This window comes from Hemicordylus capensis, chromosome 3, assembly GCF_027244095.1.
Source record: "Hemicordylus capensis ecotype Gifberg chromosome 3, rHemCap1.1.pri, whole genome shotgun sequence".
NCBI classification, from domain to species: Eukaryota; Metazoa; Chordata; class Lepidosauria; order Squamata; family Cordylidae; genus Hemicordylus; species Hemicordylus capensis.
The window spans coordinates 232,992,992-233,008,627 of NC_069659.1; the positions used below are offsets into that span (position 1 = coordinate 232,992,992).

The window sequence follows — 15,636 nt, forward strand, 5'->3', positions numbered from 1 at the left end:
GATAGGATGATTTACTGAATATGCAACTGCATGTAAAATGTAGTTTTTAATTATTAGCTTTCTCATAAATAAAATATAGTTTGCTTATATGGGGGAGGGAATATCACTTTTGCATAGAAAATGCCTTGCCCGAGTTATTGTGAACTTGTAGAATGCCATATATAACTAGTAGTTACTTTGAAGCATATTGGCTGATACCCTGACTAAATTACTTGTCTGAAGTGCTATTGAAATTAAGTAGTCCTTTAGAGGAACTCCTGGTCTGGATGTCAGCCAATGGGGCCTTGCACACGATCATTTAAGGGTGGTTTGGGGTAGAGAAGAGTCATAACCACAGACAACCAGAGCCTTTATTGGGCTCCCTCTACTCACCACCCAGATGATTGCAGCTGTTGAAAGCTGGGAGGAGGGAAAGTCTTCCTGGTATCAGGAGAGACTTCCCACAATTACCATGCTGTTGGCAGTAGGGAAACCCTCATTACATCACAGATACCCTCTGATTGGCCATGAGAGGGAAGGAGGTGGGGCAAGCCACATTCAAGCCATTTTGAGCAAGTGATCATAGAGTGGGCTGTGCAGAGCAACACATTCACAGATCACAGCCCTTCCAGCTGCAACGCTCTCTAACAAACATGGTGGCCGGAGCCTGCAAAGAGATTGAAAAGCTGACACATGATCAACAATCATGGTTGGGCCTTTTCAGTTGTCACCCCTAAGTTGAGGAACATGCTCCCCATGGATAGAAGAGGATTATCTTCCTTGGAGGCCTCCAGGAGACCTTTAAAGAGCCATCCTTTTAGCCTGGCTTTTAATGATACCTAGAGGCTATTCACACAAACATGCAAAACTGGGCAAAGAGAGCCCAGCCTGGTTTTGCATGCACGTGTGTACCGTCGGGATTGGGCCAATCCCAGTGGCACCATGGCAGCAAACCCGCCTATGAAGCCTCCCTTTAAAATGAGGATAAGGGAGCGAGCACTCCATAACCTCATTTTTCAGATTATCTGTCAGCTGTGGCTTCAAGAGCCATGGTTAGCATACTTGGGGAGGGAGGATCCCAGGAGGGGAGGGGAATCCCTATAATGCACCATGCACTTGCTTCAGGGGGGCAGGGCGACATGGGGTGATGTGTCCCAGTACCCCAACAAGCCAGTGCTTGTCTGGGTGGGCAATCCGCCCACCCAGGGAAGACAGAATGATGGTTTGCCGGGAGGTAAGCTCTCTAGGGTTTCCTCCCCACAAATCCTGTAGCCCTTTCTCACTGCTCATGAGAAAGGGCCACTAATTTTAATTTTAATCTGGTTTAAATGTTTTCTGATTTTAATAATTTTGTTATGTGTTTTTGATTTTAATGTAAACCACCCTGAACCACTTTAGGAAGGGTGGTATATAAACTGATAAACAAACAAACAACCCCAGGTGCTGGGGTCCCTGCACTGCACTAACTTGGGGTAAGACTGAGGGTTAGAAGCTGGGTTACCCAGATTTGGACTACCAGGATTGTGGTTTTGCCCTGGTTCACACAAGCATGCTACCCTGGATTAGAGGCAGATAACCCAGGTTTATATGGTCATGTGAAGAGTGACCATCTTACCTCTAAGATGTCAGAAATTTGAAGTTGCAACTGATTGTTACAGCAGCAAACAATATAATTTTTATTACATGCTTGCTGATTCCAGTGTGGGTTGTACAATATTCCACAAACCACAAGCCCTTCGGAACTTGATTTAACATTAAAATGATCACAAGTCCTATCCAATAATAAAAAATTAAGCACACAATGCATTTAACTGTATTTTCCCCAGGAGGTTTTTCACACCAGGTGTTCAGTTTGCATCTCCTCCGGAATGGAGGTCACATACAGTGGTCGCTCTAATTTTTTCCATCTCTGTGTGGAATGAGTTTTGTTCTGGGTAGCAGTATCAAGACAGTGTGCATGCACCTGCATTCAGAATGGGGCCTTCCTGATTCAACCTGAGCAGGATCTAAAAGGAACTGAGCAGACATCCAAAATCTTGTGAGCACGCACACGTGTGCATGCCCTTGAGGGAACAGTGGTCACATATCAGCCAAATTTACCCCAAAGTCCCTGCGAGCTATTCAGGAGCACTTCACACACAATTCAGGTTTTGCATTGTGTAGCCTGATTTATATCCAGGGTAAAAAAACACCACTTTTTGTGACAATTTTGGGGGGCAACTTCGAACTTGCAGTAAAACCTTACAGTAAACCTGCGGTAAAGCCTGCTGTCTGGGAAGCTCCAGGAGACAAGTGTCTTTCTTTTGCAGACAAAAAAAGGGTGACATGGATCACCTAATAAGTTTCTAGAATATGTCACCCAATAAGTTTCTAGAATATGTTTCATGTTTTCTAAGAGTTTATTATTTGCTATAAGTGGGGGCTTGTGGGATCATTATGGATGCAGGAAAGAGACCTATATTCAGAGAAGTGCATCATTATGCCACTCCCTTAAATTAATCCTTTAAAGTGCAAAGGGACAGTCCCGCCCCCACAGCTTAAAGGATCCTTTGGGAGAGCTGGGCTTGGAGAAATGCACCCTGTAACTAATTCCATCTCCAAATGAAGCTGGATACAATATTAAGTATTATCATATACTGACAAATACTGCTAGCTTGGCAACACAGGCCGAAAGTAAAATCTTTTGCTTTGCAGCAGGTGCATATGAACAGCTTGCTTATGGGCTGAGCAACAATGTGCAGGTTTCTAAAATGGCCACCATATGCCCAGCTGAATGTGCAAATTACTGCTAAATTAGGAGAACCAGAATCAGCACCAATAAGAATAAACCACTGCCAATGCCTATATCAATAGATTAACACATATTAAAGTATGAAAAATGTAAATTATGTTTTTTACAACACTGAGGCTGATGTAAAGAGAAACAGATAACACCCATCCCCCAAAGTAAATTGGAAATACTTGAATAATCCTCAGGGATGTGGCCACTTCCTGCCTTGGTAAAGGGGGGGGGTCATACCAATAGGGTAAAGCTCCCCAACCAGCACTTACATCTTCCTTTTCTGCATTGGATGGGTTTTCACTGAAAAGCAGCTAATAAATGCAAAAAAGATAATGATAGTAGCAACAACCGCAACAGTTTACTGCCAGGGCATAGCTGTAAAACCCTTTTAAAGTAAGCATTGAGACATATATTGAGGCTATTCTCATGACCAGCAAAAATTGGGCTAGAAGAGCCTAGACCAATTTTTGCTGGTTGTGTAAACCACCGGGCTCACAGGCGAGGCCGGTGGTTTACAAGCGGGTAACCTGCTTGTGAAGCCCTCCCCTTAGCCCAGGTTAGTGGAGCGAGTGCTCCGCTAACCGGGGTTTCTGGATCGTGTGTTGGAATGGCTCCGTGCTGTGGCAACTCATGAGGAGACCCCCGACCGTGAGGCTAAAAAGCAGCCTCCTGGCTCAGGGGTCTCTCCAGCATGCTCTGTGCACTCGTGCAGAGCATGCTCCACCTTCCGGGGGCCATGTGGCCCCCGAACTCCCAAGCCCCAGCTGGCTCCATAATGGAGCCGGCAGTCATGTGGGCGGCCAATCTGGCCACCCAGGGCAGACTGGATGATTGTCTGCGTGCAGAGCAGGCTAAGCCCTCTCTCCTCGCTAATCCCATTATGGCGGGTCTCACCGATCATGAGACCCGCCTCAATGTCTGCAGAACAGGGGTTGGAGCAAAGAGCTTAATTGTTTTTGAGACAACTACTGGTTCACAAAGACACAGCTCTTTCTTACAAGCAGTGAAAAAGGACAAGAGCAAGAGCTTACCTCCCCTGAAGAGCTTACTTCCCCACAGACAACTGAGCATGCCGTCTTAGGTGGGTGGACTGCCTGCCCAGACGATCACCAGCTGCTGCTGGTAGCTCGGAGGGCCAGTGTGCTGTGATGCATCGCCCCACCTCCTGGAGCTCCAATAATTATAGGGATCCTCCCTCCCCTCCCTGAGATCTCTGCAAGCAGCCACGGTGGGCAGACAGTAACAGAAACACTCTCCTAACCTCATTTTGGAGAGTGGCTGACTAAGCGGGTTTGCCTAGCAACACACACAGGCAAAAACGGGTTGGGCTTCCTTAGCCCGGTTTTGCCTGCAAGTATGAATAGCTTCATACAGTGGCCCCCATTTTATTCCATCTGGCAAAGTAATCAGATGCATAACTAGGAGTAACAGCTATGAAACTACGATCCAGCACTTACCTGACACAGGCCATGTGGTTGCTGTGACCTGAACAATCAAAAGAGTTTGGAAAAGGGACACGGCTGAATGCAAAAATCACAACAGCTGTGTACATAACTTCCATGTGGAGGGAAGTTCTTCATAAAAACGGTGCCTCTGAGTGAGTACCTTTCAACTGCAAGTTAAGTCACAGCCTGTACACTTCCAGGGATGACTGCATACGAGGTTGGTAGCAGGGGTGTAGCAAGGTTGGAGTGGGCCCAGAGACAAGATTTTAAAATGCCCCCCCTGAAGTTTATATATCTATCTATCTATATCTATATCTATATAAATAACCTATGTGCCACAACAGAACATCATCATTTTTAAAAGCTTTTGTAAATTGTGGACGATGCAAGTCATTTAATGGTACTAGAGAAAGACACGCTGTTCTGGTAGCTCCAAGTCTTAACACTCACATCAGTTTCGGAGGATGAATACAACTGAAGGAAGCCTGGGCGGGTGCGCAGCTGGGGGAATCAGTCATGTGACTTGTCTCTGGGGGGCCCTCCAAGGCAGTGGGCCCCCAGACAACCGTCTCCCCTTTCCCTATTATAGTTATACCCCGGAATTATTATTATTATTATTATTACATTTATATCCCGCTCTTCCTCCAAGGAGCCCAGAGTGGTGTACTACATACTTGAGTTTCTCTTTCACAACAACCCTGTGAAGTAGGTTAGGCTGAGAGAGAAGTGACTGGCCCAGAGTCACCCAGCTAGTTTCATGGCTGAATGAGGATTTGAACTCGGGTCTCCCCGGTCCTAGTCCAGCACTCTAACCACTACACCATGCTGGCTCTCTGGTAGGCACTGAATATATAACCAGACTGCAGCTAGGTACATTATTGAAGGGTGTTTCATTATGTTCTTGTGCCTCAGGTGTGGATCATTGTGATCATGGAGGGGTGGGGTTTTGGGTTGTTTGTTTGTTTGTTTGTTTTTTGCTTTCCTTTAAGGTGTTAGGGGACTGTCATACAGAAATAGGGTGTTGGGACTTGCAACCTAATAATATCTTTCCTTTCCTTGTGCTTCTTCTTATCAGGTTTTCTGTTTTGTTTTGTCTTATGCACTGTTACTTTTTTGCACTGCTATTCAGAATATTGGATCTCCAACATCTATACAGCTATTTTGTAACCTTCTGCATTACTTCACTGTTTCTCTTGGGTTCTCATTGTTACTCTGTTTCACTTCTACCTTATTTTGATATTTCTCTTCTGTCTCTCCTTTTCTTATGTCTATCTTGTATTCTTGGCCTCTTATTGCTGCTATTGCTTCCTCTTCTGAAGTGACGCATTTGCTTAAGGATCATCCGTGAGAGAGAGAGAGAGAGAGAGAGCTTTTGATAGTTGGGGTTCTGCAAAATAAGTTATTTTAGATTATGAATGACTACATTTAATTTGAACATTTGAATTATTTTCTCAAAAAAATAACTTTTTGTTTCCAATTTTCCTTGAAACAATGAAAAGTTGGATTGGATAAAAAAGATGAGGGAGAGAGAAGTGTGTATGTGTAACAATAAATAAATGATTGGGAGGTTGGCAGCCAGCAAAAGCCAAAAGACCGAGTCTCATGACCTGGTTTAGGGCACTAAGCCCGCTCTCCCCACTCACAAGCGAGCTAAGCCCGCTCTCCCCGCTCACGAGCGAGCAGGGAGCTGGCTCCGTGATGGAGCCGTGACGGAGTTGGTGGGGGGAGTGGGGGCCACGCAGCCCCCGCAAGCCCCAGTATGTCCTGCGCAAGCGCGCAGGGCATACTGGGGAGACCCTCGAGCCGGGAGGTCTACTTGTGAGTAGGTGCGGCGTGAAGGTGCAGCGTGGCTACTCATGAGCCTAAAAAGCAGGTTTTCTGGAGCGCTCGCTCCACAAACCTGCTTTTTAGCAGGGGTTCTCAAGCAGGCTACCCGCTCAAGAACCACCAGGCTCGGCTGTGAGCCTGGTGGTTCTTACGACCAACAAAAATCGGGCTAGGCTCTCCTAGCGCGATTTTTGTTGGTCGTGAGAATCGCCCTATAGGGTGTGGACCCTGGAATCATGGATGATATCTTCTGTATCCATTCCTAGCCATTCTTTCAGGTCATCCATCCATCCAACCCTTCCTCCTCCTTCCTCTTGATCTTTTCCCTGATAGCTTTCCTTCTAGCATTAGTTGTGGTATTTCATATTTTACTTCTCTGAGGATATGTCCATAATGCTTCAGTTTGTGTCTAGATTGTCTGTATTTGTTTATGTGCTTTTTCTTTTTGACATACTTCTTCATTTGTTGTTCTGCGGGTCCATTTAATCTTGAGTGTTCTTCTGAGACATCACATCTCAAAGGCTTTCAGTTTTTTATGTGCTTCTTTCTTGATGGTACAGGTTTCACATCCATACAGGAGAAAAGACCAGATGTAATATTTCATCATTTTGATTCTGAGTTGCAGATCTAGTTTACTCTCACACAGGAAGATCTTCATTTGGTTAAATTATGTTCTTGCTTGACCTATGTGGCTTTGGATTTCTTTTGTTTGGTCATTGTCATGATAAAGGTTTTTCCCCAGATAACAGTAATTTCCTCCTTGATCTAAGTTTTTGTTACTGCATTATACTTTGAGGGGAATTCTCATTTTACTTATGCACCTTGTTTTAATCTTTTTTTTGCATTTATTTCATTTCCTGGCTTTTTATTGCTATTTCTATGACTAGGTTTTGTAGATCTTCCTGGGAAGTAGCTAAAATGACTGTGTCATCAGCATATCTTAGGTTGTTAATGTTAACACCATTTCCTTTATTTCCCTCATCCCTTTCAATGAAGGCATCTTAAATTATTTTCTCTGAATAGAGGTTAAAGATTATGGGAGATAGGATGCATCCTTGTCTGATGCCTCTTTTGATGTCTATCCAGTCTGTTTCTTCTTCTCCAATTTTTATTTTTATTTTTTGGTTCCAGTATGCATCCTTTATAATGTTAATATCTCTTATGTCAAGTTCTGCAATAATGGATGAAAGGAATCACACATTGCCTATCTTGGGACACCAGGGGCATAGCTACCTTTGGTAAGGGGGCACAATGGCTGGAGATTGCAGATGTCCGGGGGCTGCCTGCTGCTTCAACCCCACCTTGCACTGGGCATTCAGCCCTAAGCTCTAAGCCAGAGCAATCACAGCTGTTTCTTGATACAGAGCTGCCCCAAATGCAGCGAGAACAGGTGGCCCCTATAAGGCAGGCCCTTGCTGGCATTGGGGCAGCCCTGTCTCACTGAACTAGCTTGATGTCTTCAGGCTGTGTAGGCTCAGCTGGAGTGCAGCTGGGCGGTCAAGGCAGGCAGCAGCAGGCTGTAGGGAGAAAGTGAAGGCAGGCAGCCAGTACATGTTCTCAAATCTTGTCACACGGTCCCCTCCAACCTTGCTCTGTCCCTGTGTGATACCATTTCACTTATTATTTACTTGTAAAACACTGTATACTGACAAAATGCAAATCTTATCATGAAAGTAGGTGAACACAAGCAGATTAAAAAGACTGCAGGAAAAGAGACAACAGCACCAGTTCTCATGAAGAGATAGGGTGAGAAAGAACAAATCATTTAATTAAGAAAAGATTTGCCTGTAATTAGAATGATATTGGCACAAGGTAAGAGATACCAGAGCCAATTTCATTATTTTGAGAGCCAGAGGTACAGCAAGACATTTCTCACTGGGGGTGCAGAGGCAAACACTGGGGAGGCAGGAGGGCTGGAGACAGGTCACCATAAAGAAGATTTCTGTTAAAAGGTTTTGATAGGTAACAATGACCAAAACATTACCCAATGTGTGGCATTTTAGTTAGGAACTTGAACTGCAAAACGGCTCACAAGCCAAATGAGAAATGGTGGGTAAGATACCGACACAGCATCTTGTGTTGTGTTGCATAAGCAGCTAACCAATGGCAGCAAGGTGGGGGGCAGCAGGAGCAATACAGTGGCAGGAAGCAGGAGCAGTGCCAGGTGGCAGCAGCAGTGGTGGTAAGCAGGGAGGGGTGACTGGCAAGCAATGGTGGCTCATGTTCTTGGAGCATATCTGTCCATTTAGGATTACGCCCCTGAACAAACGATCTACTGGATCCCAATTTTGTTTTAATTTGCAGTGTTTTGGAGTATTTGTGCATGTGCAGGAGTGCTGCCAAGCACCTAAGCTTCTGCTAGGATCACACAGTAGAGAACACAAAGCATGTTTTGAGTGGGGGGGATCCTTTCAGGGTTTTGTTGTCACCTTTGGGCAGATGGTAGTCAAGTTATTTGGGTTTCTGCTCTGCTCTTGATTAAAAAAAAATTTTTTTAGGAGTATTTGTGCTCATTTACCCTTTTGCCTTCCATACTCAGCAATAAAATTTCAGTTTTCAGAGATTTGCTTTTGCTTGCCTTTCCCTGGTTCTTGGTCTTTTTCCTTGTTTCTTGAGGACCATTCATGTCCAGAAGGGGTTCTCAAAATGGCATCATGGGAACAGGTACCATATTGACTTCCAGTGACTTCCCCCACTTCTGCCTGCCATTTTGTGGGCAATAAAAGGAAAGGTGGGGAAGGGGTTCCCAAAGAAAGCTAAAGCCATTAAAACCAAGATTTTACTGCTGCCTTATAGTTTCCTGGACACACAAAAGGATGAATGTGCACAAATACTCCTCAAACCAACGAACAAACAAACAAAGTGAGAGTGGAGTAGACTTCAAAGTGAGACATTTAAGATCATTCACACCTTTTCTCTTGTATTTGTTAACTGTGTTCACATTTCCTTGGTATGAACAATTAACTGACCCACTTCACCCCACCCTGGATGCCTAAACTGTATTTTTTAAAGCTGAGGTTTTATGATACTAAAAAGTTAGGAATTTGAGGATTGAAAGAAAATTCCATTTGGGGAGGCATTGTTCCATTTGCCTCCCTGTTGTTACACTGCTGCAGAGCTATGAAGTGTGTCCCCTGCTAACCACCCATTGCCCTCTCCTAGCTGGTCAGAGGTTCGTTCGCTGGCTGGGTGCTCTATGGAGGGGAAGGAGTGCCCGGGGGGCAGGCATCCCTCAGATGCTGGTTGCCCAGAGACATTTGTTTCCCCTGTTCCATGGCGGCTATGCCACTGTCAAATGCCAACCTCAGAATTTTGTTTTTACATACTTAGTAAGGTCCAGCTGGCATAGCTGTTAATGCCCTGACACGTAGAAATAGCCAGAGGTTAGTCACACTTATTCTGACATTTAAGAAAATCCCCTCAAAGATCCTAACCACAGCAGGGGAAACTCAGACAATCACAAATCCACTCCTAGGAGGAGCTGCAGTGTACCAGGCAACTATTCTTATAATAAACAACTTATTTTTCTCTGCTGCTTTGCCACTGTGAGAGCTCAGTGTAATTATGAGGTAGCTTCAATTTGATGCACTGAGTATGGAAACAAAGAAATGATAAACTTAAGCATGTATCAGTGGTACTCAAAGTATAAGGCAACTTAAGCAGATCTCTCCAAGCCATAATCCTCTGTAGACAAACTGTTATGATTGTTATTTATTAAGTATCTAAGAATACCTATGTCAACTGTTGTACAGTAATAAAATCAAGACCAGGCTCTACCTGCAGGCTTAAAATCTAATGCAAATGTCTTCACATTATTCTCGCTAGCCTTTCATCATGGTTCATTGTTACTTTGTAGAAATCAGACACGATAACTTCCAAAACAAAAACTTGGCATCTTCAGTGGCTGGCAGAAGCCCTGTTGGCTTCACACTAGAAACATACTGGACCGGGTCTCACAATCAGTGAGACCCGGTTTGGGGCAGTGAGTGGGAAGAGTGGGCTAAGCCCACTCTCCCCGCTCACGAGTGGGCAGGGAGCCCTGGGTGACCAGATTGGCTGCCCACACGATGGCTGACTCCGTGACGGAGCTGGCGGGGGGTGGGGGGAGCAGGGGCCGCGCGGCCCCCACAAGCCCCAGTATGCCCTGCGTGAATGCGCAGGGCTTACTGGGGAGACCCCTGGCCAGGGGTCTACTTGTGAGTAGGCGTGGCACCGCAGCTACTCACGATCCTAAAAAGCAGGTTTGCTGGAGCGCTCGCTCCGCAAACCTGCTTTTTAGCAGTGGTTCTCGAGCGGGATACCCGCTCAAGAAACACCGGGCTCGGCTGCGAGCCCGGTGGTTCTTATGGTCAACAAAAATCGGGCTAGCCTCTGCTAGCCCGATTTTTGTTGATCATGAGAATCGCCCACTATGTGACTGGGGACTGGAAATAATATAGCAGATGGGAATAAAGAGATGGTATCTCAGTCTAGAAGTGGGACTAACAAGTGGGTCCCAAACAGAGTTCTGCTGATATCTCTCCCAGTCCATTTTTGGGCCCAGTTCAAAGTCCTAGTGTTAACCTTTAAAGCCCTAAATGGCTTGGGACCAGGTTACTTGAGGGAGTGCCTTGCCTCATATTGTCCCAACCCAGTCTTTAAGATCTTCTTCAAAGGCTCTCCTCTGAGTGCCCCTGCAAAACAATGTGAGGCAGGTGGCTACTAGGAGAGGTTCTTTTCAGTGGTTGCACCTCATTTATGGAATAGCCTCCCCACGGAGATTCTCCTGGCTTCATCACTTTGTTCCTTTAGACGCCAGGTAAAAACGTTTTTGTTCACTCAGGCCTTTTAAACTTTAAATTTTGATCTGTTTTTTTTTTTAAAAATGGCTTTTAGATTGTTTTGAATTGTATTTTGTATTTTTGGTCTGTTATGATTTAATCTGTTGTGTGTTTTCATCTCATGTTTTAATGTTGTGTTGTAAGCTGCCCAGAGAACAATTTGGCTGGCAGCTAACAAATCTCTCTGGCTGGCAGCTAACAAAGCTCTGGCTGGCAACTAACAAATAAAGTTCTTTCTTTCTTTATCTCCGTAAAAAGGTTTGCGGAACCATTGCACTGGGAGAAACATAATTATATTTATAATTTTGTCCAGTATTTTTGTTATCCCTGATGTTCCTATATAAATGCCAGCTGGTTCTTTTATCATGTCTGCCAACCCTTCCAACCCCGCCAATCTTTGTTCCTGTTGTGTCTTGTAGAAAAGATGAGCACAAAAGACACCACATATAAGACTTCTCCAGCCACCAGTATGCTTGCATTTCTCAATGCTACCACAGAACTGGTCCCACTGAGCTCTGATCCGTCTGTGGAGAAGCCTGACTCTTTGCCTATAATCATTGCTCTCATCTGTATCTTCCTTCTCCTGGCTACCTGCCTCATCTTTGTTACTCTCTGCAAGCCAGTCGCTCTACATCAGTCTTTCTATGGGCCGCATGAGTGCATGCCTTATCATTCAGAAGATGCCAGTGAGCCACAGCTCAGGCTCTGGAAACGTCTGGGTTCGCTAAGGCATTCGATACGTAGTGTCAAGCGCTGCCGCCCCATTTCTCAAGCCCATGAAACTTGTTCGAGAAAAACACCTGTCAGCCTGGATTGGAGCATCATGGAGTCCACCAAGATGTGATTCGGCCAAATGTCCAGTGAGTCTTCTGCAGAAAATGCCTCGTCTCAATTGCATTTCACAAACTGTTCAATTGACTTGTAGAGAATCACAGAATGGCTGAGATTGAGGGACTCAAAAACCATAGTGGTAATTATAGTCCTGACTATGAAAATGGGGGGCAGAAGGGTAATCTGCAGTGCCTGTTTGATATATTGAAACTATATTGTACCAATGAAGACTTCTTTTTAAGGAACTATGTATTTTCCATAGTCAGAAATAGGGAATTGTATGTACAGACAGTTAGGTCCCTAAATATTCCTGGCTTCATTTGCACCTGTGGTCGTCTGCCCTAAAACTCTTAAACCTAGGAGAACAGAAGTTTTTACCAAAGACACGAGAAAGATGCACAGCTCATTTGTCCAATGAATGCCAGTGAATAAAATGCCCTTGAGATGTGGGACAATATTCATTTTGATGCCATAACATTAGCTAAAACTGGCTAGATGAGACTGAGGTCCTTTTGCACAACCACGTCTGAGAGCCATCCTATGAAATCACCTTGGGAAGCTATTCACATAAATGTGCAAACCGGGCTAAGGAAGCCCAGCCCAATTGGCTCCAATCCCGGCCGCACTGAACCACCCTCCGAAACAAGGTTAGGAGAGCAAGTACTCTCCTAACCCTGTTTTGCTGATTGTCTGCCAGCCGCAGCTTCTTGCAGCCACAGCTGACAGACGGAGGTGATCGAGGGGAGGGGAGGGGAGGATTCCCATAATGCACTGTGCACAGTTCCCTTCAGCCTCAGTTCATTCTCGCCCCCCTCCCTTCAGCCCCAGTTCGTTCTCCTCCCACTCCCTTCAGCCCCAGTTCATCTCCCCTGACAGCTGGCCTGTCTGCCACTTCCTCTCGCCACCCGGTGGCCAGCTGGCCTGGCTGCCACTTTCTCTACCTGGCTGCTCACCTTCCCCTTCTCCTCCCCTCACTCGTGAAATCTCATGAGAGCTGCCACACATGGGATTAATGACAGCTGACAGGTACACCTTAGAGGAGATATTGGGGCAGAACTTATTAATTCCTTATGGATGCACCCATTCCTTATGAATGCAACGGATCATGATCCAGATAAACAGGTTGCTCACCTGTAACAGATGATCTAGATATGATCCGTTGTATTCCTAAAACCCACCTGACCTACCCGCAGGGACAAAGGCAGGACAGAAAGGGCATGAAGGGTCGTCAGGAGAGGCAACTGACGGTTCACCAGAAACTGAGTGAAATGCGCCCCAACTGCCTAGGTTAAGAGAAGCAGGGTCACGTGCGTGGCAGTTGGAGGCGCCACGAGGAGCTAGCTAATCGATCCGTGAGGTCCCTGCGCAGGCACGACTCCCCGACGCCGGAAGCCCGGTCTACCCGCCAGCAGGGGCCGAGGCCGGGTAGACCGGGCCTCCGGCGTCGGGGAGACGTGAAGCTCACGCGCGATGTGCGCATGTGCAAAAGACTTACCAGAGCCTTTTGCACTGCGGAGGGGCAAGGGGCGGCAGGGAGGTATCCTGCCGCCCCAATTCTTACAATAAATACGAGCCCTGGAGGGGGACAAGTGGCGGGAGGGGCAAGTAAACCCTCCCCGCCCTTAAAGGAACCCCCTCCACAGTGCCGGACCCCAGCTGTGTGGTTCCGTGCACACCCCTAATTCTGACTTGGGGGCTTGTCTCACAATTGGGAAAAATCAGGCTAGGAAAGCCTAGCCCAATTTTTCCTGATCATAAGAACCATCAGGCTCGGCTGCGAGCCTGGTGGTTCTTGAGTGGCTAACCCGCTCAAGTAGCCTGCCCCTTAGCCCGGGTTTGCGGAGTGAGCGCTCCGCAAACCTGGGCTATCGGATTGTGAGTAGCCACTGCGCGGCTCCGGGCCTGATCCCAGTGGTACACACATGCAGGCAAAAATATGCTGGGCTTCCTTAGCCCAGTTTTGCCTGTGCATGTGAACAGCTTCACTATTTTTTTGAGATTGTTCTATCCATGATATTGGAAAATCATTTGCCTTTGTATTATTCGTTGCACCTCTTAATACAAAGGAGTGAGAAGTAAAATTCAGGAAATGAGTGGAAGAAGACTGAGGAAGAAGAACTTTGTCATACCTTAGAAGTTATTTATTTTCAAATATGGAGCCATGGGTGCAATCCAGAGAAAGTTAGACTTGCCTAAGATCCATTGAAATCTGTGGGACAAGGAGACAATTAAGCACTTAAGTCATCTTTTTTTCAATGGGACTCAAGGCCTCTCCCTGGATTGTATCCATTGTTTCTTAGCCCAGGGGCTAAAAAAAGGGAAGCTCCTTGCAAGCATTCTGCCAGCATGATGACTTTTCAAGAATACTGGATTGTGCATTGACTACCCACACATCATGAAGTACACCAACACTTCTTGAAAGCTGGCACACCATATGATCAGGTCAAGTTAGGAATCAGCAATGGCAGATGAAAGGTCTATTCAGGTTTCTGTTAGATTTTAGCTGTGTAGTGCATTGCTTAGTTCATATGCTTAGTTTGCTTTATTTTTGTACTGGAGCCTCATATCAAATAGGCCCAGCACTATAATTATGTAATATAAAATACTCATCTTTGTCATCGTTGCTGTAGTAATGGTTTGCTGCACAGGAGTGTATGCTCTCAACTGGCTTATTTCTAAACAAGTGCATGCTAAAATGATTTTACTGCACTTCCATTTTTTATATTTACAACATCACACACACACACACACACACACAGAGCTATAGATGCATGTGATCATAAACTGCACTATTGCCTGCTAAAAAAATGTATAAGTAAAATTATAAGGAAGGCTACACAAACACATTTGGGAATGCATGTAGAGGGCCTCACAAGTATTGGTCAATTAATAATAATACAGTATTTTACAGTCTTTAGAGTGCTTTATGTATTTTACATCAGTATGCCTTATAACAACCCTGTAAGGTAGGCCAGTATTTTAATCCTCATATTTCAGATAAGACTGGCTGCAAGACAGTAGCTTGCCTAAACTAAATCCCTAGCAGAAAATGGGAGGTTTTTTTCTGGTTCACCAAAACTACAGTACCTCTTATATCTTCATTGATATGGAGGACTATTAATAGACAGCATACACAGCATGCTAAGGTGGATGAGTAACATCTAACAAATCAGATTTAGGCACCTAAATGCAGCTCTCATACCTCTCTGAATGGTTTAGCACATGGCAGCTCCTCATTTGAATCATAGGAGAATACCAAGAACAGAATATTAGTAGTTCATCATGCCAATCACTTAAAGAGATTTATCACACAAGTTAGCCAAACACAAACTTTAAATGAAGGGAGAACCCACCTCTCTTGACTCACTCAGTTGTAAAATTGATTTTAAACTAAAAAGATTATTGAATTGTCTCTTTCCTGAATTTGATTTGTGGCAGTGTTTATGTTCACTTTAATCTATTTGACTTTCCTTTCATTTTGGCCAGAAAAGCAATCTCCAATTTATTAAAGTGAGTTTCACTAGAGATCCTTCATAGACCCTCACTTCCTCCCCTTTGCAGACATTCCTGTAGTACATTTCATTTGAGGGAGCATCTTATTACAATCTTTAGGAGTATTTGACTACTAGGTTCAATTTTGTTTCTTATTGCATTGCTCTCTATCCCAGATTCTCATGTTAATATCAAGAGACAATCAGAAATGTTACTGCATAAACAAAAGCAAATCTTGAAGCATTTATGTCATTCCCATAGAAAATCATGTTTTGATGCGTTGACATATTTTAATTTTAAAAGCATCAAAGGGGCCTAATCAACATGATGAAACAGCCGCCTTGCAAGTTTTATTTGGGTGTGGGCGTGGGGAAAGAAATGTGAAGTTATAAGGAATTCATTTGCAATCAACAGTTTGATTTCAGGGCCAGTTCTGCCACTGGGTAGAAACATCTCCTGT

At 44.9% G+C, this 15,636-nt stretch overlaps 2 protein-coding genes across 19 annotated transcripts in view; one reads left to right on the forward strand and one right to left on the reverse strand.

The window, feature by feature from the left end:
• Positions 1-14,597, forward strand: part of C3H10orf105 (chromosome 3 C10orf105 homolog) — a 40,579-nt gene extending 25,982 nt beyond the window's left edge. For all 4 annotated transcript variants that reach the window (XM_053312571.1, XM_053312567.1, XM_053312568.1 and 1 more), the window contains one exon: positions 11,273-14,597. In XM_053312571.1, the coding sequence (XP_053168546.1) occupies positions 11,278-11,697 (420 nt within the window). In that variant the 5' untranslated portion in view covers positions 11,273-11,277 and the 3' untranslated portion in view covers positions 11,698-14,597. The remainder of the gene's footprint in view (positions 1-11,272) is intronic.
• CDH23 (cadherin related 23) overlaps positions 1-15,636 on the reverse strand; it is an 846,530-nt gene that overhangs the window by 233,315 nt on the left and 597,579 nt on the right. The window contains exon 28 of one of the 15 annotated variants that reach the window (XR_008320257.1): positions 13,814-13,893. The exons of 12 other annotated variants lie outside the window; for them this stretch is intronic. The gene's annotated coding sequence lies outside the window, so the exon portion shown is untranslated. Of the gene's footprint in view, positions 1-3,792; positions 3,861-13,813; positions 13,894-15,636 lie in introns of those variants that run through there. 2 more of the 15 variants (XM_053312559.1, XM_053312561.1) reach the window with 2 other exon arrangements.